The sequence below is a fragment of the Hippocampus bargibanti genome, linkage group LG11, assembly GCF_051943395.1.
Source record: "Hippocampus bargibanti isolate YZ-2025 linkage group LG11, ASM5194339v1, whole genome shotgun sequence".
Classification (NCBI taxonomy): Eukaryota; Metazoa; Chordata; class Actinopteri; order Syngnathiformes; family Syngnathidae; genus Hippocampus; species Hippocampus bargibanti.
This window is the reverse complement of record NC_142744.1, coordinates 4,134,422-4,157,500: the sequence shown is the minus strand read 5'-3', so window position 1 is coordinate 4,157,500 and position 23,079 is coordinate 4,134,422. Positions and strand designations below refer to the sequence as shown.

Below are 23,079 nucleotides of genomic sequence, written 5' to 3'. Positions count from 1 at the left end.
AAGACTGGGGACGGGGAATAGAGGACAAAAACAGTCGGCTGCCATTTTGTTGTTAGAAGAACGGTCTCGTTCGCGAACGACACATCACTCATTGAGGCAGCTCCGTGTACGAAAAAAGTTCGTATGCCAAGGTAAAGTTCATATGCCAAGGTGAAATTTTCATAAATTTAATGTTCGTAACCGAAAAGTTTGTAAGTCAAGGGGTTCGTAAACCGAGGTATCACTGTACATGAAAGGATGCTCCGCATGGTAGATCCTTGGTTACCACGGCAACAGCACATTCGCTTTCCCATCCGTGTTCAAAAAGGAGGGCATGGACTCGGAATCATGGGAATTCAGAATATTGCGCCAGTCGACGGTTGCGTTGGCTTTGTTGACAGCAAATGTTTTCATTCTACAAAAATAATCTGGCGATGAGGTAAGTGAGAGTGCAACTAGTGGTGAAAAAAAAAACAAAAAGAGCCACTTGACTCCATCGAGGAGCGGCGAGTTGGTAAAGCCCTTCGCTGATCAAGTCAATGAGATCATTTGTGGCGGGAATGTGGATTGGGGAGACTTTGTCTTAGTTAGTCAGTGTTCAGGACATGTCACCTCAGTTATCCTTGGCCAGGTAGCCCATGTGCGCGTTGGTGAGGAAGTCGCAGGTTGGGATGCTACAGATGGCTTGGTGGATATTCATGGCTGTGATTTCTCTTGGAGCCCTGGAAAATAGCCAAAAGTGGTTTAGCTTTATGGTTAAAGGACAACCGCCGCTCACCCATAGAAAAACCTGTCCTGTGACTGTAAAGTGACCTTGAGATAATATCAGTTAATTCCTAAGTCATAAGGGTCTGGTGTTATACAAGCTTGAAGATGTCAGATGTCCAAAATACAATACAATACATATTAGTTTAATACAGCACGTTAACAACAGCTGACCCCACTTTCACTGCAGATACCTCTAGACCTATATAACTTAGGAATTAACTATTTTGTCCTGATGAACGAACAAAGCGCTAACATGGTTCATGTTAGCGCTTTGTTCCAGCTTCAGTTCTTAAAGCGCAATATATAAACCGATATGTATGTCTTGCATTGTATTTTGGACAGCCATCCTCATTTCAAGCTCATATAACCCCAGACCCATATAATTTAGGAATTAACTCTCTTTTTTTTTTTTATTTTCTTAGGCGATGAAAGTATATACAGTAAAGTCTATGGTTTCTTAGGCTGAATTGAAATAGTATCGATTGACTATATATATCCGATATCGATATAACGAGACTTTACTGTAGTAGTAAAACTCAATATTCTCTGGGTTCTGGAATTGGAGTGAAAATGACAAAAACCCTGCCACTGGAGTGGACACATATTTGCACAGCATTTGGCAGTGAACGAGTTAAGACAGCTGATAGCTTTTAAAATAATAATAATAATAATAATAATAATAATAATACACGCCGTGCACATGAAGGATGGAGCAGGTTTGCGTGATAAAAGAAATATTTGAAGTGACCTGTTGTGAGGGGATTTGGCGAAGGCACCGGCCAGAGCTTCTCTCAGGATGTCACTGGCCAACTGCTCTGTTGCCTGCAGCGTACAAACACATGCACACACTTCAGTGATGACAAAAAAAGAATAGAAGCGTGCGCACTGTATAATTCATCCTTTCGGTCCAAGTAGAGTGCAGGAAAATGGAGGCTTTGCGCTAAGGTGACTGACCTTCACAATCATGTCTTCGATCACAGGAGCAAAGAGGTTCTTCTCTACCTCCACTGGCTGGAAGGTGATCCCGATCTGAGAGAGACAAATTCAGGTTGATTTAGCTATATTCTCCCGTGTACATTAAGTCGGAAAAAAAAATGACAGCGTTGTCAATTTATCTTGAGATTTCATCCAGGGTGAAATGTGCAACAGTGATAGAGAATAGAAAGACTAGAAGTCATCATATTTGAAAGTTTCATGCTGTTGTATGCTTAGTTGGCCGAACGCAAGGCCCACAATGGAAGCACAAAAAATATGGGGTCAATCTGAGGTGAACTGACACAGCCTGTTAAACTGTCATCTTCATGTAGGAGATCTGGCCTTGGACTAATTTAGGACTTTGTAAACTCCTTCACAGGAAGAGGTCAATAGCCAGGTTACAAATCTATCAGTTAAAGACAACCCATTAAAATGTATATGTTCTGTTGGTTTATGGATGTTGGTGCTTGTAACAGGGGCGTGGTATTCAAATCAACAGGACTGTGTTTTACTAATGTATCACTTAAATTTATATATACTCTCAATAAATAACTTGGCAGAGGGCTGCAGGGTTTGGGCGTCGGTCATGAATTGCTGTGTCCCCTGCCGGCAGTAAAAGACAATCTTCCTGTGTTCGATCCTCACAGTGTCCGAGCAAACATCTGACAGTTATCAGTTCAAGCTACTCCAAACCTGTTGAGCTGCTTCATCAACAAACTGGGCCGCCGTGCAAGGCCCCAAGAAGAATTTGGGCTCCGTGTCGGCTTCCGGCTCCTCCTCCTTGACCTTGAGTTTTGGCGGTGGCGTCACGGTGACGATGTCGATGATCTCGTCGTCGCCCTCCTCCGGTTCGGTTTTCAGGAGAGCTTGCATCTGCTCCAACCGCAGTAACAGCTCGTCGCTGCTGGTCAACGTGGTGGGACACTCTGTGGAGAGATAGCCTCATAGCTATTTATATTTCATAGCCAATGCTTTCAACAATATGCGTCATGAGCAGAGCACAGAGTATGTGGAATGGCCACGGCTTGGAATTGAAGCGGATTTATGTGGGACATGAGATGCGAGAATCTCTTTTTGTCAATCGATGCTACAGCTTCGTGTTTGCTTTTATCATTTAGCTTGTAGCAGATGTGTACATTCCACCATGACGTCTCTGATCCACTGGTGAAAAGGACGTTTTGATCCTCTCCACTTTCATGTAAAACTGCTTCATGCAACGAAGAGGGAGCAGAAAGTGCTTAAGCATGAATGGATGTCTGTGTCTTTTGTGATGTGGTACATTACTTATTACATGCTCCCCAACTTACGATCGACATGCGTTCTGAGCGGTCGTTCGTAAGGTGAAGGTGTTCGTAAGTTGCTTAAGTGTTATATTTTGTATGGAATGTATGTTTAAAGCTTATATAAGTATGTTTACCATTTATATAAGCATGTTTAAGGCGCATATAGGTAACCTATACTGGGTTGTACTGAAAAATAGACATTTAATAAAATATATGCTCTATAAAGATATGTACGTGTACAACTGGAGAGAATACTACATATGTTACTACAAAAATGTTCGTATGTACTGTTGTTCGTAACTCGAATGTTCGTAAGTAGGGGAGTTTCTGTAGTTATTTTTGTTATTCAGTTTTTTTGCTGTTTTTTTTTGTCTTCAATATGGTGCCGCAAGAGTGGTAGCTCTTGTATTGTGTTTTTCTACTTCTTCCTTTCCTTTCCTCTCCCTGTCATCACTTTGCCGCTGCGAAATGAAAATTTCTCCACTGTGAGACTAAAAGTCCAATCCAATCCAAATGATTAAAAAAAAAACATTGAAACAACAAATACATTTCAGGCACACCTACCTGGTTCGCTGTCTATCTGTGTGAGGACGTCCTCTATAGACTCGTCGTCATTCCTGTGCTGGGGTTCAGGGTCGGGCGGGGTGTAGCCCCTTTGCCGACACCACTGAACGACTTCTCTGGTTTTTGGGGGCGTCAGAGCCTGGAGGCGAGGGGCGTGATCCAAGACGTTCTGGATGGTTCGTTTGACAGCCACTGCTCGCTGAAGCTACAAATGGACATAGCGTATTTTCAGGTGTATAAGGTGCATCAGCGTATAAGGCTCACCCCCCCCCCCCAATGATTCCCCAAATTCGGAAATGGCGCTCCACGTCACACTTTTCAATTGTAGAATAAATTTGGGAATGTCAATCAAATGAGTTAAGCGTGTAGGTGCTGCAAGTGTGAGGGATTGCAAAGTCATTAGAAAATGACCAGGCTGGGAAAAAAAGCAATTTACCTCTGCTGCCCTCCGTTTTCCAATATTCCAAGAATAATATTGTTCTGTTGAAGAGGCACAGAATGGATGCGAGTCCTCAGCTAAATGGGAAGAAAAAGAGGTTCAAATGTCAATTTGAATGACTGTTCTTGCCGTTTGTATATTTTGTGTCTTATTAAGCCAACTGTAACGCTCACTTACATTTATCGGGCACAATAAGCGGGAACTTCTTCACCACAGCTGTCAGCAGTTGCATCAAGGTTTCTATATGGTCCGTGCTGAGGAAAAAAAACATATTGTTATTGACTCATTAGTAGAGATAATCATTCCCCATTCTAATGCTTTGCAGCTACATATACATATTAATTTTTAGATATACAGTCAAACCTCGGTTTTCGACGATAATCCGTTCCAGAAAGCTGGCTGAAAACCGATTTGGTCAAACACCGACCCATTTCCCATTATAATCAATGTAATCAATGTCTGCTCTTTTTTTCATCGTGATTGAACAATACAAACACGCCTGCTGACAATGGAACGCTACATGAGGATAATCCGAGTCGAGTGGTGCATTTAGGTGCGCTCAGTTTGGTTGAGAACACATTTTCGCATTTAAACCGAGGCATAAAAAAAAAAAAAAAAAAACATTTTGGGTCGAAAACCGAGACGTTTGAAAACAGATGGACAGATGGCTAGCTAGCTAGATAGAATAGCTAGATAGCTAGAATAGCTATCTAGCTAGCTAGATAGAATAGCTCGCTAGATAGAATAGTTTGATAGAATAACTGACTAGATAGCTAGAATAGATAGACCGAATAGCTAGCTAGATAGACCGAATAGCTAGCTAGCTAGACAGAATAGCTCGCCAACTAGATGTAATACCTAGCTAGATAGAATAGCTGGCTAGCTAGATATAATAGCTAGATAGATAGAAGAGCTACCTAGATAGAATAGCTAGCTAGATAGATAGAATAGCTAGCTAAATAGATAGAATAGCTAGAATATCTAGCTAGCGAGATAGAATAGCTAGCTAGATAGAATATCTAGCAAGATAGAATAGCTAGCTAGATAGAATAGCTAGCTAGTGATATAGAATATCTAGCTAGACAGATAGAATACCTAGCTAGCTAGATAGAATAGCTAGCTAGATAGATAGAATAGCTAGCTAAATAGATAGAATAGCTAGAATATCTAGCTAGCGAGATAGAATAGCTAGCTAGATAGAATATCTAGCTAGCGATATAGAATAGCTAGCAAGATAGAATAGCTAGCTAGATAGAATAGCTAGCTAGTGATATAGAATATCTAGCTAGACAGATAGAATACCTAGCTAGCTAGAATAGCTAGCTAGAGAGATAGAATAGCTCGCTAGATAGATAGAATAGCTAGCTAGATATATAGAATAGTTAGCTCGATAGCTAGATATATATTTTTTAATTCACTGTGAGTGTAACAGAAGCAGCCATACATACTTGAGGTCGTGCGTCGAATGATCAGCGCCTTGCTCCTGCTTGACCGTGGTAGCCGCAGACAGAACGTGGGCAGATGTGGGGATGGATGCCGGGGGTGACGGACCAGCTGTAACAGCTGCGCCGGCACACGGCTCCGTCTTCACTGTTGCAATGAGAAAAAGCAACTGTCATTCATTAAATAAATAAATCCGGTTACCAGGTATGACTTTATGAGTTTCAGAATTAGAATCAGAAAACCTTTATTCATTTAACAGAAAGTACAATAATGTGGAATAAATTAGCATTAGCAAATTAGCGCATACATCTAAAAATGTGCAAAAACGGCACAGAATGTGGCAAAATATGTCCGGTTGACAGTTATGAGTTGAAGAGTTCCATTCAACAGAAAGGACAATAACGAGGAATAAATTAGCGATAGGAAAATGTATTTGAATTTCTAGAATAAACAGTAACAGATAAAAATAAATGGAACAAATTATTTTAGGATTCAAACAAACTATTTGACATCCTTGCTTTGACTCACGTACGAACGTGCGGTTTTCAAAGGTAACATTTTTTTTTATATATTTTTCATTTATTGAATGACTGTCTGTGTCTTTAGTGTTGTGTCACATTATTTGTTTTTAGTTTTTTTGTTGTTCTATTTCTTCTTCCTTTCCTCTTACTGACATCACCTTGCTGCTGTGAAATGTCAATTTCTACACTACGACACCAATAAAAGTGAATCCAATACAATCCAAACTCACTTTCAGAAGACCTATTACCTTTGCCAAGAGGCATGAGTATGGTCTGCATCGGTCCTGACCCACCGGGGACCCCGAGCTGCTTCAACTGGTTAGCAGGGATTGTCAAGACGGTCTGCTGTGAGTTGGAACCTCCAGAGTGGATTTTCAGCATGCCTGTTTTCATATGAAAAGCGCTTTGGTGACATCAACAGGGTGATATTTATTGACTTCATTTGAGTCTACCTGATATGGTTGAAGTCGTCTTTCCCCCTCCCGTCGCCATCCCACCGACGAGTGACGCCGCGGTGACCAGTGATGCGCTACCGCTTTTAGGCACCACAGCACCTGCCCCCTTTGCCAAGCTGGCGACGTCCTTGGTGACGTTTAGCGTCGCACCAGCTGAACCGGGAGCATTTTTGGACAGCGCGGCGGAGTTTGCGGAACCTTTAACTAAAGTGGCCATGGCGGTTTTGGACAAAGCGCTGCCTGCTGCGGCACTGGCGGTCTTCGCTGCATTGATTACTGCTGCTTGATTGGCTGCCATGAGGAGAGAGTGGTACTGCGAGGCGGACTTTGGACTATCAGAAGCCTGCATCAAACACACAAATCTTTTGTTCATTTGTCTGGCAGAGGAGTTTACGCAATTGCGCAATTAACTACATACCTGTCAACCTGCGAGACACTGTGACCTTACTAACGGCTCAATTTTTCCTTATTTACCGAGAAAAAAAAAACATTCGCGTGTGTAATATTTCATTGCGCAATTCTATGAACTAAATTTCACATGTAAACATGAATACTTTTAACAAGTTACAACATATTTCTAACAATAATCAAGTACAGTAAAACGACGGCTTACAAACGCTTTAGCAATCGAACTTTTCGCCTTACGAACATTAAATTCGCGAGAATACAATCTTGGCATACGAACTAGATTTCGGGAAACACACGGAGCGCCACGGTGGCTGGCGGACTAGTTTTCGGCGGAAGAACACCAAACCACACAGCCGAACAGCGCGACTGTGGCTGCCGGACTATTGTTCCATCCCCACTTTATTTGAGTGCACTCAGTGCAGACATGGTTTGTTATGGAGTGGATACTTTTGCTCTTTTGGTACGGAAAAAGACCCCACCACAGGCTAGCGTTAAGCCAAAGAAGACAAAAGAAAATGATGGTCGAGCAGAAGAAGAAGTTCATCGAAAAACACAAACGAGGTGTGTGTTTGTGTGACTTAGCGTCCCAGTACCAGTATGCTAAGACGACCATTGCTACGTGTGGCTATGGGTGTTTCTGTGCTGTCTCAGCAACGGTCTCAGGTAATAGAAGAGGTTGAAAATCTTCTGTTGATTTGGATTAACGAAAAGCAGTTAGTAGGGGACAGTGTGAGGGTATTATCGCCGAGAAAGCATAGCAACTTCACTCGGATATCATCAAGAGGCAACTACATCAACGACCATCACAAAGGTAAATAAAACGACTTTATTATACAGTACAACCTATTTCTTTAGTTACAATACAATAGCACATTTATTATACATAAAATAAGTTATAAGTTGTTTCGTTTTAAGGCTTATTTAGTAGAAAATTAGGTTTTATGGGGACCTGGAAACAGATTATTCTCAGTTTAATTGTTTCCTATGGGAAATTAATGTTTGGAAGACACACTTTTCACCTTAAAGACACTTTCTGGGAACCAATTAAGTTTGTAAGCGTAAATTTAACTTGTCCACAGCAAAAAAATAATTTGAATTTGTGTTCTTACGATGTATAATGTTTATTAAAAAAACGAATGATATTACAGCGACAAAAACATGCAAAAAATGTTTCATTTAACCAATTTCAAAATACAATTCCGCTTGACCGGAATTTGTCCTCTCTGAACTTTTGTTTCTTCTTGAGACTTTTCGCACTGACTTGCTTTCTCAGTGGTCGAATTCGCTTTTTACCAGTAGCAATAATTGTTATACTTAACATTAGTACTTATTTTTAATGACAAAAACGTAATCGAAAATCTCAAAATTATAATTAACAATTTTTGCTTTCCCGTGCAAATTTTCTTGTATGCCGTTCACATCTAAAAATGTGGAAAATTGTACGGAATACGATGGTTGACAGGTATGTAACTCGGCCGCTGAGTGTTTGTTCCTTTTTTGTATTTGAAAAAAGTGTTTCTTGATTTTAAGTTCATGAAGTCTTTCCATTTACTCATGGCCAATCAGAACAATGAACAATTTATGCACTTCTACAAGTGATGATTTTTTTCCTTTCTTTTTTTGCAATGCAATATGTGGAATAAAGGAAACGACTGAAGAAACGAACCTGCTGCTGGTTGCCGGCTGCCACCGTGCTGACTGAGCTGGGAGTGGAGCTAGCGGCGGTGATGACGCCACCGGTCATTCTCAGCGTGGTCATCCCCGGTTTGGACAAGTGGCCTGATGTGGTCACCGTCTTCACGGAGCCGTCTGACAACTTCACTTGAGCGCTCTGGGAACCGCCGACCATCTGATGTTTGCAAAGATGATGTTTTTCGACAGTCAAGAACTATCTTGTGAAGTAAAGCCTCTGCCATGGTATTTTGCTTTTCTCAAGAATATGTCATGAAAATAATGTCATGATGTGTGTCTTGCGCCGTATTTAGTCTACCCTGTAAAACGTTCTTATACGCAGAGTGAACCAAGTGCATTCTTGGAACCATCTGTTAACCTTGATACACTGCTTACTGGAGACTTTGTTGAGAGGGACTGATAAAAGCTAAGAATTGTTTTGGAAGAATTCCGCCTCATAGTCCTGATATCGCCCCTTCTGATTAAATAAATATGTTGCAGGGATGCATCTGGGAAATTAAAAAAGAGGGCCAGTTGCCTCCCTTTTGTCTGAAAAGGAGGCCAAATTCTAAAATTGATGGGCCCGATTTAACTAGATTGCCAAAGTATACAAAACTTGATTGAAATAATACAAAATACATTCATTGGAGCATATTTCTACATTTCTTATACAAAAAAAAAATCATTATTTATAACCTATTATTCTAATACATAAACAATTTTAATTTAAGTCAAATCATTTATTCAGACATACAATACTTTTTTTATTTTCTTTAGTTACTTCCAATCATCCCTTACCTTTTTTGGACCATGATCAAGAAGGTTCCTACCTGAGCCAAAATGGCAGCCTTCTGTCCAGCTGTGACTCTGATGGTCTGCTGAGGAGCGGTGGATGGAGATGACGTAGCATGAGCCGCCGCACCGGAACTCCCCTGCTTCCCTGAGCCGTGCGATGACTGGCCAACTAGAAATGTGCCCTAAAAATAGACATTGAATGGTTTCACGATCAATAAAATGTTACATTTCCAAAAGTCCACAGACTGAGGCAATAGCGGTTTCTGAGATATGCGAATTGTGTGAATTTGATGACTCAATGCTAAAGGTAGCGCTGTTCTAAAAATGGCTACTAGATAAGTGCTGCCTCAAAGGATTTAAAAGGTCTCCATCTACGGACTAAAATATCAGAGAGGATGGAAATGAATCTTGCATGTCCTGCCGCTTGTATAAGAAGCACATCTCTACCTGCAAACGATGTCAAGACTTTCATAGAATGAATCTCGTGTTTTGATCAAATATAAAACTGAATAGTCACGTTGAGCTTTGCACGTGACAAGAACGCATAGTATGAAACATGTCCAAAATTGGTCACAACAATCGTACCCACCTGAGGGGTTTGTTTCAGGATGTATGACGTGTATGAAAGGTTGGAAGGCAAACTGCTGGATGACGAAGCGGAAGAAGTCTGGGCGCCCCCTGCGCCTGCTGACGAGCTGCTCTGAGACTGCTGACCTTAATTAGACAGACAGAAATCTCATTGAGAATCGTCCCCAATACTTGTCGTCAAACATAGTTAGATATTATAACATTAGAATCTATTTCAGTAGCATTTGTTAACGAAAAAAAATAATTGGCACTGCCCTACCCACTCTCGAGGATTTGCACAATGCAAGAATCGAAAATCCGACAGGACCCTCCGCACCCTGCCCACCACCTTTTCCAGCGACTCCCCTCAGGCAGGCGCTACCAATCCATGCGCAGTGAATCCAGCTTCTTCCCCCCTCACCATTGACTCTCTCAACAGTAACCCAAATCCAACCGTATAGTGCCTCTTTACTATTTTTTCGTGATGATACTAGTGTTCTACCGGAGACAAATTCCTTGTGTTATACATACTTGGCAATAAAGATGATTCTGATTATAATTCTGAATGTGATTCTAAATCTGATTCAAATTCTGAATGATAAATTTAGTCAAATGCAAAACACCAATAAAAATGACTTAAAGTGTCCAAAATCTGCAAAAAAAATGAACCCGGAAGTGGCCAGTTTCAGAAGGTCCCGCCCCCTTGTTCGTGGTGTCACCCTAAGACGTCTTGCCTTGCTGGAGAATCAAAACAATGGCTTCAGATTCGGACAATATGCTTTCTTGTTACTCATCCAGTTATGAATATGATTCAAATAGTTCCGAAGAGGAAAGCATACATGTTTGCAATCGATTAAAGAATTTATTCCGTGCCATCTTGAGGTATGTGGGGGGGGGGGGTAAATGTAGCACCAAAAAGAGGCAGAAAATGGCGACAAAGCTCCGTGTAAGGAATTAATCAGCCCGTTTCCACAGGATGAATAATTCCTTATATGGAGCTTTGTCGCCCTCTTCTGCCTCCTTTTGGTGCTACACAAAGTTTTCAGACCAAAGTACAGCAAAATGCATTGACGTGATGGAAGGACTGCTACAATGTGTCCTTTTTTTCTGTCAGGGGCGTTCCTTCAGTGACGTCACGTGAGGAATCGTCACCAACTCAAAAACAAGACTTCCGGAATATTCAGCGTGAGTCTTAAAACATAAAATATAGCTAAATGCGGTGGAATCTTTGTAAAATACGCTCAGTAGAAGTCATTTGAAGCCATGTGACAAATTATGGACACAACTTGTCCGGAGACGTCGGTTGTCCTTTAAGACCAGGGGGAAATGAAAAGCTATCTGAATCTGAATCTGCTACCCAAATATCTTGTAGAAGTTATTTCCTCAAGGGTAACCGGTCTAACTTTGACTAATCATGACTTGATTTAATACGGGGGTTGGGAGGGCATGTAGGAAATGTCAGGGTAAAATGCTTTTGGCCAGGATGCTAACCCCGGATGCTGACTCAGCAATTTTTTAGATTGCCCTCGTTGATGTTATCATGAGAGCATGACTGTTGGAGATGTGGCTGTTTGCTGTGTTCAACTTGCACTGTTAGCTGAGATATTGGTCCAAAGTAGAACCTGAAGACGTTCGTGCATTGAAGGAGGAGACTGCTGAGCCGTTGCGCCTTCACGGCAGCACGAATATGCCAGCACTGTTTTTGATTGGGAGGAATGTCTATGCCATTTGACTGTCATCGCTGGACAGGTCTGGGGCAATTGTGCTTTTTTTGTGCCTGTAATGGGCAGCATTTACACAGCCCCGATTTGTGCAGCGGACATGGATGAACTTGTCGCGGCTTGGAATTGAAGAGGATTTACATGGGACAGGAATTTCTTTTCGTCAATGGATGGTATCAACTTCGTTTTTGCTTTCAACATTTAGCTTGTAGCGGACGTGCATATTACACCATTACATCCCTGATCCACTGGTGAAAATGATGTTTTGATCCTCTCATCTTTCATTTAGAACCGCTTCAAAATAGGGTGTCATTTTTATGTTGTTATTTTGACTTAAAGAAGGCGCCGCAAGAGTGGCTGCCTTTTCAGCAGCTTTCATCACTTTGCTGCTGTGAAATGTAAATTTCTCCTCTGCGAGACTAATAAAGGCTAACCCAATCCGAATGCTAACAGAGGGCTTGCCTAATCAGGAGTTCAGTTGAATAAAAGTGACTAATTTGCAGTGTCATCATCGGAGAAAATTTATTCTGAATGAGCGAGAAGTATCTCACGTCCGCCATGGGGAGCCAACATCAAAGTGTGTCGCGTCTGAACACTAATTATCATAAAGTTGGAGGACAATGTGAGAATTTATGTGTTGCGTAGCATTAAAAATAGGACAAAAAAAGGTGTCTAACCCGCATTGGAGGCTCGGAGGATGGCCCCCTGTGGGATGAGAAGCAGCTTGCCCTTCCCTGAGGGGTTCTTGCTGTTGGTGGTCAGGTAGAGCTTGGTGCCCGGAGGCAAATTAGCAAGATTCGCCAGGTTGTTAGCAGGCAGTTGAAGAGTAGCCATCACTACATGCAAAATACGCAGGAAGTGGATTCTCACACACATGCCGGTAAACCCAATTTTTTTTTCATTTTTTTTTGTGCACGAGAGTGAACTCTGACCTCCAGTCTTGCCACCTGAACCCCCGCCTGCCTTGGCGATAACCTGCTGACCAGAGATGCCACTCGTTCCGCTGACGATGGCTTTGGCTACCCCTTGCGCCAAAACCTGCTTCCCACCCACCACTTTAGAAACGGAGGGGTTCCCTTTGGCGACCAGAATCTGCCCGCTGCTGATGGCCACCTGCTTCACCGCGGACTGGAGCGTTGAACTCACCGGAATACCTAACATCTAAGAACAGAAATATCCCCAACTTTTTGGGTGAGCTCTTGACACTAAAACGACCTTGGACGCCAGACCGACCTTGCTTGTCGCAGACCCCGAACTTCCGCTCGTTTGTTTCTGAGCTGACATGGAGATCATGTGACCTCCTCTGACTGAAACAAATTGATGTGACGCTGCGGCAGATGGTTGCTGTTGGGTAGTTACTGTGGAAGCCATCTGCTGTTGCTGCTGCGTTGATACTTCCCCTGGCTCTTGCTTGATGATAACCTGGAAGGAAACGCATGCAGGAAACGTTTAGGTGGACACATTATGTATACAGGTTAGAATTTTTGCATCTCCAGTAGGATATCGTGAATACAGTAAAGTCTCGTTATATCGATATCGGATATATCGATAGTCCCGGTTATATCGATACTATTTCTATGCACGCACGGAGAAAATTACATGCAAACAGGGTCGGATATATCGATAGTCCCGGTTATATCGATATTTTTTCGGACTCCCTTGAATATCGATATAACGAGACTTTACTGTATATCCAAACCCAGTCAAGTATTTGACTTGATATGAGTTTCATGTAGCTGGGGTAAAACCTGAAGTTTGAAAGAATACATATGAACAGTGAACACCAATTAATCATGAGGGAAACAGTTCATATCCAAAAGGAAAATTTTAAATCATTCTCTGCCATTCTCAAATTTATTCGGGAATTGAAAAGTGTGGCGTGAAGCACCATTTCCGAATTTGCGCTGGTCAGACCTCTGACAATGTTTTTTCCCCTTCCACGTGAGGGCAGCATTTGCCTTTTGTCCATTGAATGTTTATGTAGTCCTAAAACTCAATATTCTGTGCAATTTGAGTGAAAATGAAAAAAAAAAAAAAAAAAAAAACCCTGGCACTGGAGTGGACGCATTTTTTGCACATCGTCTGGCAGTGAATGAGTTAAATGCACCCGAATTTGCAAGTATAAAATGTGTCTAAAATATTGTCTATGAGAAGAGATTTTACTGAGTAGCATAAGAAATGTTACAAAGTAAATATGCAAATGTTTTTCTCATTTTTTTTAATAACATTGCCTCTGGCAATGTTTTTTTCTTTTCCACAAGGGGGTAGCAGTTCCTTTCCATGTTAGCGCTTTGATGCAGCTTCAGCTGTTATTAACGCGCTATATAAATCAATATGTATGCACTGTATTGAATTTTAGACAGCGGCCCTCATTTCAAGCTCATATAACTCCAGAACCATATAACTTAGAAATTATATTTTGTTTCTGATGAAAGAAGAAAGTCTAAGGTTTCTTACGCTACATTGAATGTTTATGTCGTCCTCAAACTTAATATTCTGAGGGTCCTGGAATTCAAGTGACAATGACAAAAACCCTGGCACTGGAGTGGACACATTTTTGGACATGTCTGGCAGTGAATGAGTTAAGGTTAAGAAACAGCGAGGTTGACTACTTGAATTAAAAAAAAAGAATGAATGAATAAGGGTAAAAAAGACAAATAAAACCCTAAAACCAACAATATTCAACTCACTTTCATTCCAGATGAGAGGAACGTGCCTGTGTGAACTTTGGGAGCCGGAGAGCGGGTTCCCTGAGCAGCAGATTGTTTGGCCGAGGGACTTCCTATGGAGTAACGTCCACATAAACGGAGGACGTGATGAGAGCCATGACAGAGGTTCCTTGACATCTGCTTCAAAGACTTTCAGCCAACTACATTGCCAAGAGTGTATTTTCCTGGTAGAGCATCTTGGAGGGGGTGTTGTTATAACCTCAGATGCGGGATCAAGTTTTGTAACAAACGTATCAACCACATAAGTTTCAGGGGGGGGGGGGAGGCATCTATTTTATGGAAGGATTTTCAAATTCATTGTGAGGTGAACGTTAGATTAGATTACTGTATTTTCTGGTGGATAAAGCCCATCCCCAATAAAATTTTCAAACTTTTTACATAAACAGTGATACCTTGTCTTACGCACTTAATTGGTTCCCAGAAAGTGTGTGTAAGGCAAAAAGTGTGTATTCCAAACATTAATTTTCCATGGGAAACCATTAAAATGAGAATAATCCGTTCCCAGGTCCCCATAAAACATAATTTTCAACTAAATAAGACTTAAAACTACACAAAATATACCTTATTTTTGTGTAATAAATTAGCTATTGTCTTATAATTAAATAAGTATTTTTATTTACCTTTGTCATGGTCGTTGATGGCTTGATGGGATGGATAGCTTTTTGCATAAAGTGTCTCAAGGATCTCTGGGTTGTACATCTTGGAAGGTGTGATATTGCAACAGCAAAAGATGCAAGTAGACACACGAGAAACTGAATTAAATAGCTGCTTCCCTTGCTTGTCTACTCTTCAAATTGTACAGATGGCTTGTGTGGGTTATTTGTGGAGCCTGATTGATGGGATATTTTAACCTTGCAGTCTACACTCTTTGCCTCTTCTGCCTTTGAGTTGAAACTCTCTCACTGTCGTCTGCCTGTCTCTTGCTCATGCTCTTTAATGTTTAACCCCCCCCCCCCTGCGTTCTTGACCAATCACGTGACTTTAACAGAAGACTGGGGGCGGGGAATAGAGGAAAAAAATAATTGGCTGCCATTTCTATCCCCTTGTTAGGAGCTCCAAGAACCGGCTTGTTCACGAATGACACATCACTCATTGTGGAGCTCCGTGTGTTTTTCCGAAAAATAGTTGGTATGCCAAGATTATATTATCGCGAATTTAACGTGCGCAAGGCAAAACGTTTGTTAGCTAAAGCATTCGTAAGCAGAGATATAACTGTATAAGGCACACCGGACTGTAAGGCGCATCTTCAATGAATGAAAAGTTTTCCAAATATAAATGTATAAATGTATATGAAGTGACGCGCTTACCTGCGCAGGCGGCCGACGAGGACGCGGCACCTGTCACTTGGCCCGGCTTGTCCACGATAACGTAAGGGTTATTGAGCAGCGAGGACGAACTTTGTTTGCCGTGCACAGAAGTGGAGGAGGTGGGCGTGCGAGGCAGTGGCGAGTGGCTTGGCGAGGAGATTGGAGAACCTGCGAGGAGGGGTGGGGGCGCATCAGAAACCATCCCGACACATTCCCCCTTTGCCAGTGAAGGAAATGACCACCAAAGTACCTGAGACTATTTTGCAGCTCATCGTTATCGGTTGGAACGTCTTCCCAGGAGACTCAGCGGGGCTCGGCGGTTGTCCTTGGGGAACAATCTTGCAGCTGGCTGTAATGGGATGAAAGGCCGAGTTGCCGTGGCAACCCAGACTGATCCTGTCGCTGGTTTTAGGTCGCGTCGGTGTGCGTTCCCCCGCTGCGAGGCCTAGGCGGTGACTTCCCGTGGATCTTCCCGTCTCCGTTTTGACTGAAAATGAGACAATGTTAAAAGAAAGAATAACATGTTTGGATTTTTATAGAAGATGCGACATTATTATTGATGATATACAGTGATACCTTGGCTTACGAACTTAATTGTTTCCCAGACAGAGTGTGTAAGGCAAAAAGTGTGTATCCCAAAAAATAATTTCCCATAGGAAACCATTACAGTGAGAATAATCCGTTCCCAGGTTCCCATAAAACATCACCCCCCTGAAAGAGGAGTGTGTAAAAGTGATTGACAACTTTGTCAGACGAGTACAAGTTTGCTTCTAATGAAATGGTGGACATTTGGAACACACCTTGGGAAAGCCATAGATTGACTAATAATTGACAGAAATAGCTGACACTCTGGTGAATGGTCTTCCATAAACTGAATAATATGTGGTTGTAATTTGAAATAAATAGCTTTTTAATCAAAGCCACAATTGACATTTTTATGGGTATGCATCTTTTTGGGTCACCCTGTATCATCAATATTTACCTTTGTCGGAACTGGAATCATACGAGATGGGCGAACTGGAATGTCCGCAAGGCTGAGAGGTGAGGGTCATCGGGCTGTTTGTTCTGTGGGTCAACTTAGAGGAGGACGGCTGCAAGGGAAATTCTTCACCAAGAGAATTCCTTTGGAGCTCCACATCCACCACCTAGAACAAAAAAATAGACGTTAAATAGTTTCTGAATCCAAAATAAATATATAAATAACATGGTCTGACCGTTTCCGCCCCGAGTGTTTGCAGCCCGGTGTAAGTTCGGTCGAGCTGAAAGAAAATAAAACACAATTGCAATCAGCCCATTTTAGAAGATCTAATTTCATTTGTAGATTCAAGAAGGACATGGTTTTACCTTCAATTGATGGATGATGTCGATACGTTTGTTGCGATGGTCTTTGAAGTGGATCTGGATCCTGACAGGAAACTCACCCCACCCACGACGGGTTAAATGAAATGGAGGCTCGCTGAGAAATGCACAAATTGTACAAAAAAAAATGCTTAGGAGCTTTGCGTGTGTCACAAAACGTGAATCAGACAGGTGAGTTTATGCGCAACAGTCCCATAATAAAGCAAAAAACCTTAGCAGCCCAACAATCCAGATGGATTTAGATTGCTGGCATAGAAAAAAGATTGATTATTAAAAAGGCCACGTGGACGATAAAATCCTCAACTAAGACCAGGAGTGCCAACTACAGTATGTTACATCCATTGAATGAGGCACAATCTAACAAATGACAATGTCTGAGTCTGCAAGTCATCCCAAAACTCCCAAAAGTTGATTTTTGACTGCAAAGATCAATCGACACCACAACAAAGCATCTGATAAAGACCCAAAGACGAATACAATTTAGTCATTCCAAAGTTTGGTTTAGTAGAAACGAAACACACGAAAAGGATATAGAGAGAAGTATGCGGTGTGCCATTCATGCAAAAATCATCGGGCGTCTAATATGACAGCGATATCTTGTAATCTTTTGTCTTCCCATTTTTTTAAATGTATTTATCGATGTATTTATTTCCTAAGTTGGTTGGTCAGTCAGTTACTTAGTGAGTGAGTTCATTGGTCACTTGACTAGATATTAGTTAGTTGGTTACTTGGTTGTTAGTTTGTTAATTGTTCTGTTAGTTGCTCGGTGTGTCAGTTAGTTAGCCAGTTGGTTCGTCAGTAAGCCAGTTGGTCGGTCAGTTAGTCAATTTGTCAGTGAGTCAGTCAGTTAGTTAGTTGGTTAGTTAGTTAGTTAGTTAGTCATTCGGTTGGTCAGCCGATTAGTCCGCTATTAGTGAGTCAGTCAGTCGGTTGGTCAGTTAGTTAGTCAGTTTGTTACTTGGTCAGTTGGTCAGTCAGTCAGTTAGTTACTTGGTCAGTTGGTCAGTCAGTCAGTCAGTAAGTCACTCGGTCAGTCGGTTAGTCAATTTATTCAGTCAGTCGGTTGGTCAGCCGGTTAGTCCGCTATTAGTGAGTCAGTCAGTCGGTTGGTCAGTTAGTTAGTCAGTTTGTTACTTGGTCAGTTGGTCAGTTGGTCAGTCAGTCAGTCAGTCAGTCAGTCACTCGGTCAGTCGGTTAGTCAATTTATTCAGTCAGTCGGTTGGTCAGCCGGTTAGTCCGCTATTAGTGAGTCAGTCAGTCGGTTGGTCAGTTAGTTAGTCAGTTAGTTACTTGGTCAGTTGGTCAGTCGGTCAGTTGGTCACTTGGTCAGTCAGTCAGTCGGTTAGTCAGTTTCATCAGTGAGTTGGTCAGGTCAGGTCAGTCGATTAGTCAGTCAGTCGGTCAGTCAGTTAGTTAGTTAGTCAGTTTGTTACTTGGTCAGTTGGTCAGTCAGTCAGTTAGTTACTTGGTCAGTCGGTCGGTGAGTCAGTCAGCTATTAGTCAGTCAGTCAGTCGGTCGGTTAGTCAATTAGTAAGTAAGTTAGTTTGTTGGTCAGTCAGTTAGTCAGTCAGTCAGTCGGTTACTCAGCCTGTCAGTCAGTTAGTCAGTCAGTCAATCCAGTCAGTCGGTCGGTCAGTTATTGAGTTGGTTAGTTGGTCAGTCAGTCAGTTAGACATAATCCTCTTTTAGCCAAGAGACTGAACCGTCGGGCAACACACAGAACACGAAAATGGGCGAGGTTATTTTACGTGTTTGTCCACTGGTGACTCATAGCAACTCCGTCGGTCTGATAGAGGGAGTGCTTCAAGTTCAAGTCAAAAATTGTCATCATCACAAAGAGCTTCCATCTTAAAATCGCATCGCTGACTTTGCTGCCAAGTTTTACTTCTCGCACCGCTTCACACATGCCGTTTTGAACTTCACCAGTGACTTCGCAACCAGAGCTTTCTAAGAAACGTGGGTTGAAATCTCATTCAAACAGCTCTAACAGCATTTCACAATAGAATCTTCACCGAATGTTTGTGTTGAGACATGCCCTAAATTTGCATGTTGTTACTCGGTGACTGTACAACATGTACACGAGAAGGTGTGCCCACTTTTGAGTCACACTGAGCGGTGTTGACAACACTCGCCCATGCAGCTCTGATCAGTACTAACCTGACTTCCACCAGGTCGTTGGGTTTATAGCTGGGATGCAAGAAGAACCAGACTTTCTTGACAAAATGGTCGATGCTAGGCTCTTTCCTGGAGCCCCTGACGTAAACCATCCACTTATGAGTCGACTGGTCGTTCTCCTCACGCTTATCGGGAGGAATGTACCTAAGAGAGGGGGCATAAGGGTATGAGGGGAGTCAAAAATCGAGTTCAAATAAGTTTAGATAGATAAAGTCTGAACTTTAAATTTTATGTTGTTAGCTAACGAAGGAACTGAGGAACTTGATGGACTGTGTAGTTGAGCAAATCACATACTTGGAAACATTTCCCACGACGATTGTCTTCTTTGCGTAGAGTCTGGAAGCCTCATCACTTAGGGTGTGGCACGTCATCCTCTGCTCATTTCCCAATTTTGTCGGCACACCAAAAGTGTCCTTCAAAAAAAATAGAGGAATATAGTATACGTTTTGAAAACAATCATGCTATTCCGCTAACAATAGATTACATAGGGAAATAGCTTGAAACAATAATAAGCGGATTTCTGTTTTCTAAGGTGCTGTGCCCCTAAACTCTGGAACTCACTTCCTCCCAACATTCGTAACATCGATTCTCTTCCCACCTCAAAACCCACCTATTTAAAGGACAACCGACGTCTCCGGACAAGTTGTGTCCATAATTTGTAAAATGTCTTCAAATGACTTCTACTGAGCATATTTTACAAAGATTCCACAGCATATAGCTATATTTTACGTTTTAAGACTCGCGCTGAATATTCCGGAAGTCTTGTTTTGGAGTTGGTGACGAGTCCTCACGTTACGTCACTGAAGGAACGCCCCTGACCGAAAAAAAGACACATTGTAGCAGTCCTTCCATCATGTCAATGCATTTTGCTGTACTTTGGTCTGAAAACGTCACGTAGGGCCAAAAAGAGGCAGAAGAGGGCGTCAAAGCTCCATGTAAGAAATTAATCAGCCTGTGGAAACGGGCTGATTTCATAACTTTGCTGCTGTGAAATGTAAATTTCTCCACTTTGAGACAAATAAAGTCAATTCCAATCCAATTATTATAAATCAACAAATTCCATTCAATGACAGTCAAAACAAATGAACAAATGAGTTTGCTTTTTCTTTGGCTTTTTGCATGTTTTTGTCCTATGATGGACATAATCCGAAAATACAAAAAAGGGAATTGTAGCAGTAATGGAAGTTATAGCGACATGCATTTTGTTATTGGAATTTTCACCATGATTGTGAAAATACAAATTTACTACTTTACTAATTTAATCCAAATTTACTACTTTACTAATTTACTACAAATTTACTAATTTACTACTAGTAACATGAAAAAAAGTCGCTTCTTGCCTTCTTAGATTACTCCTACTTAACCTTTTCTAAATCAAGGCACATAAATGTCTACTCAGGTTGGGAATCAAAGATTTAGGTTGTTGAACTTTTGCCCTTTAAACAGCAAATCACAATAAAAAAATATATCCAAGACATTCCCCACCTTTCCAGTGTTGCGACCAGGTCTTCGTTCATGCTTGCCGCTGTCCTCTCTCCAGGTTCCCTCAGCATCCTTTTCAGTACTGTCTCCGTGCTGTGAGAGAGACTCGGACTCGGAATGAGCCAGAGAAGGTGTCTCGGAACCTTGGTTGAAAGGTGAAGAGGAACGAGAGGGAAACTCCAGGAATCGGCGGATGGCTGGATGGTTGAGCGCTCCAGAGTCACTCTTTGAGCTCTGCAAACATACAAGGAAATGTTGTGGTGTGGAAAAAAAAAGTTGACTGGAAAATGGATTTGAAAAATTGAAGAAATTACCTCCTGGAGTTTTGTCATTCCAGCGTTGGCATAGAAATTGGCTACTATGCATGCTCTCAACTTGTCCATCATCCTTCGAGCTTCATTGAGTCGCTAAAAAACAAAGAATATCTCTCTATATTTATTTTTTTATTCAGGTGAGAAAGGTAATAATATTACATTACATTTTAAGCGCCTTTCAAAGCTTTCAAGGACACTTTACAGTCACAGACAAGCATAGGTAGTAAAATAAATAAAATACAATCACAAATAGAATACAATATATAAAATACAATTATAAATAGAAACAAGAGAGAGACCTACACAGAAAATGTCATTTTAAATAGGTTGGTTTTGAGATGGGACTTGAAGGTGGGAAGAGAATCGATGTTACGAATGTTTCAATTAGAGACGATTGGACAATCTATACTGTATAAAATACAGAAAGAATAAAGAAGGTAAAAAAAAAACATGTGAGGGAGTGACAGAAAATAACCACTTGAAGCAAAATGAAAAGCTTGATAGGGCGGTAGTAACACCAACCATTTTGTGTGGTTTGGAAATTGTGGCAATAACCATAACCATATATTGATTTTGGTGACATCAGCTATAGTTGATCCCCAATTGCCAATTGGCAGATCCTAATCATAAATCTAGAGATGCACCTATTAAACTGTTTATAATCAAAGTAAATGATACATTACTAAAATGATGCTGGAACCTGAGCTGTCAGGGAGATGGCAAAGATGAAGACAGAAAGTGAGATTCATGATGTAGTGAAGAAAAGAGTTCAAGCAGAAGATGCAAAGGGTAGTGAGAAATGGAGAGGTGCCCCGGAACAAAGTTAAGAAGAAAGGGAAATTACATTAAATATATAAGGAATATTTACCTGACTAATAATATCGATTTCATGCTCTTTGTTCTTCATTTCCAAGGAGAACTGTTCCGTGATAATGGCTTCTATCTTGTTGACTGTTGCATCTCGAGCTAATAAAAGGAAACCGGGACATTTTTTTTTCAAATGGAACGAGAGCGAATTACTCAGGACATGCATGACAAAAGTCAGGTGTACGGTGTAGGTATGGCTTTAAAGAACTTACCACTAAACTCTGCAGCTTTGTTTCGCTTACTATTTTGGACTAGTGCAACGTCCTCGTAATCGGGATCACCATCTTCGATTTTTCTTTTAATTCCCGACATGATTTTCTTTTTATCACCTGAGAGAGCACCCAAAAAAAAGGTGTTCAATGAATACAAATCATATCGGTGCTCCAAAGTCACATACGTTTAGTCCCGATTTGACTGAAACAAGTGTACACCAAGTCACATGATAAACGTGAACGTAAAAGACGATTTTCGAGTCTCGTCAGCTCAAAGTTGGGCAAATTGATTGTAGTTGCTCTTGGAGTTAGCACAACCGTGCTAGTAGGCTAGCTAAAGCTAGCACAGCGTTTTACGACACATGCGCGTTTTAGGTTACGATATAAACTTACTGGAAAGCCTTTGGGAGTGGAGGAAGGTTCCCTTGTGGCGCCTTCCTTCTTATTCGATGGCTGCGAGCCGTTTAACTGTGACACTTTTCATCTTTCACACTCGTGTTTGGGGGGTTGGGGGGGAAATGCTAAATCTCGATGTGGGCAAGGAAGATAAATTGCGGATGTTTTGTGGAAATTCCACTAGGAGACGCTATTATACAAATTCGGCACTTTCCCGTACAGGTACTGCCGATTAGTAAACAGTAGTTTTCGAGTTTTTAAAAAATAAATAATACACACTGTGTACTTGTGGATTTTTTTATGGCTTATACTTATTTCGCTGGGAATATAGTTTTTTTAATATATGTTGTGTTTGATATTATATACACGGTTTATAAATGCAATGCATGTTTTTATACTACTACTACTACTACTAACTATTACTACTACTGTTACTACTACTACTACTACTACTACTACTACCACTGCTACTACTACTACTACTACTACTACTACTACTACTAATAATAATAATAATAATAATAATAATACATTTAATTTACAAGCGCCTTTCTGGACACTCAACGACACTTTACAATAAAAAACAATACACATAACAATAAAACCATAAATAAAATAATAAAAAGCTACAAATAATTGCTGGCGAGC

The 23,079-nt window shown here is 41.2% G+C and overlaps 1 protein-coding gene across 1 annotated transcript in view; it reads right to left on the bottom strand.

The window, feature by feature from the left end:
* yeats2 (YEATS domain containing 2) overlaps positions 1-22,559 on the bottom strand; it is a 23,812-nt gene extending 1,253 nt beyond the window's left edge. The window contains exons 1-29 of the mRNA XM_089008848.1: positions 22,429-22,559; positions 22,036-22,152; positions 21,825-21,922; positions 20,957-21,049; positions 20,646-20,876; positions 19,455-19,573; positions 19,143-19,304; positions 16,970-17,081; positions 16,840-16,884; positions 16,608-16,770; positions 15,876-16,112; positions 15,626-15,793; positions 14,280-14,371; positions 12,823-13,011; positions 12,522-12,750; positions 12,267-12,425; positions 9,891-10,015; positions 9,337-9,483; positions 8,502-8,684; positions 6,425-6,770; positions 6,221-6,355; positions 5,457-5,598; positions 4,186-4,262; positions 4,006-4,085; positions 3,570-3,774; positions 2,416-2,648; positions 1,702-1,776; positions 1,496-1,569; positions 1-701 (exon numbers count right to left, since the gene is read on the bottom strand). The exon at positions 1-701 is cut by the window's left edge and continues 1,253 nt beyond it. Of these exons, the coding sequence (XP_088864974.1) occupies positions 593-701; positions 1,496-1,569; positions 1,702-1,776; positions 2,416-2,648; positions 3,570-3,774; positions 4,006-4,085; positions 4,186-4,262; positions 5,457-5,598; positions 6,221-6,355; positions 6,425-6,770; positions 8,502-8,684; positions 9,337-9,483; positions 9,891-10,015; positions 12,267-12,425; positions 12,522-12,750; positions 12,823-13,011; positions 14,280-14,371; positions 15,626-15,793; positions 15,876-16,112; positions 16,608-16,770; positions 16,840-16,884; positions 16,970-17,081; positions 19,143-19,304; positions 19,455-19,573; positions 20,646-20,876; positions 20,957-21,049; positions 21,825-21,922; positions 22,036-22,135 (4,128 nt within the window). The 5' untranslated portion in view covers positions 22,136-22,152; positions 22,429-22,559 and the 3' untranslated portion in view covers positions 1-592. The remainder of the gene's footprint in view (positions 702-1,495; positions 1,570-1,701; positions 1,777-2,415; positions 2,649-3,569; positions 3,775-4,005; positions 4,086-4,185; positions 4,263-5,456; positions 5,599-6,220; positions 6,356-6,424; positions 6,771-8,501; positions 8,685-9,336; positions 9,484-9,890; positions 10,016-12,266; positions 12,426-12,521; positions 12,751-12,822; positions 13,012-14,279; positions 14,372-15,625; positions 15,794-15,875; positions 16,113-16,607; positions 16,771-16,839; positions 16,885-16,969; positions 17,082-19,142; positions 19,305-19,454; positions 19,574-20,645; positions 20,877-20,956; positions 21,050-21,824; positions 21,923-22,035; positions 22,153-22,428) is intronic.
* Between the last annotated feature and the right edge of the window lie 520 nt (positions 22,560-23,079).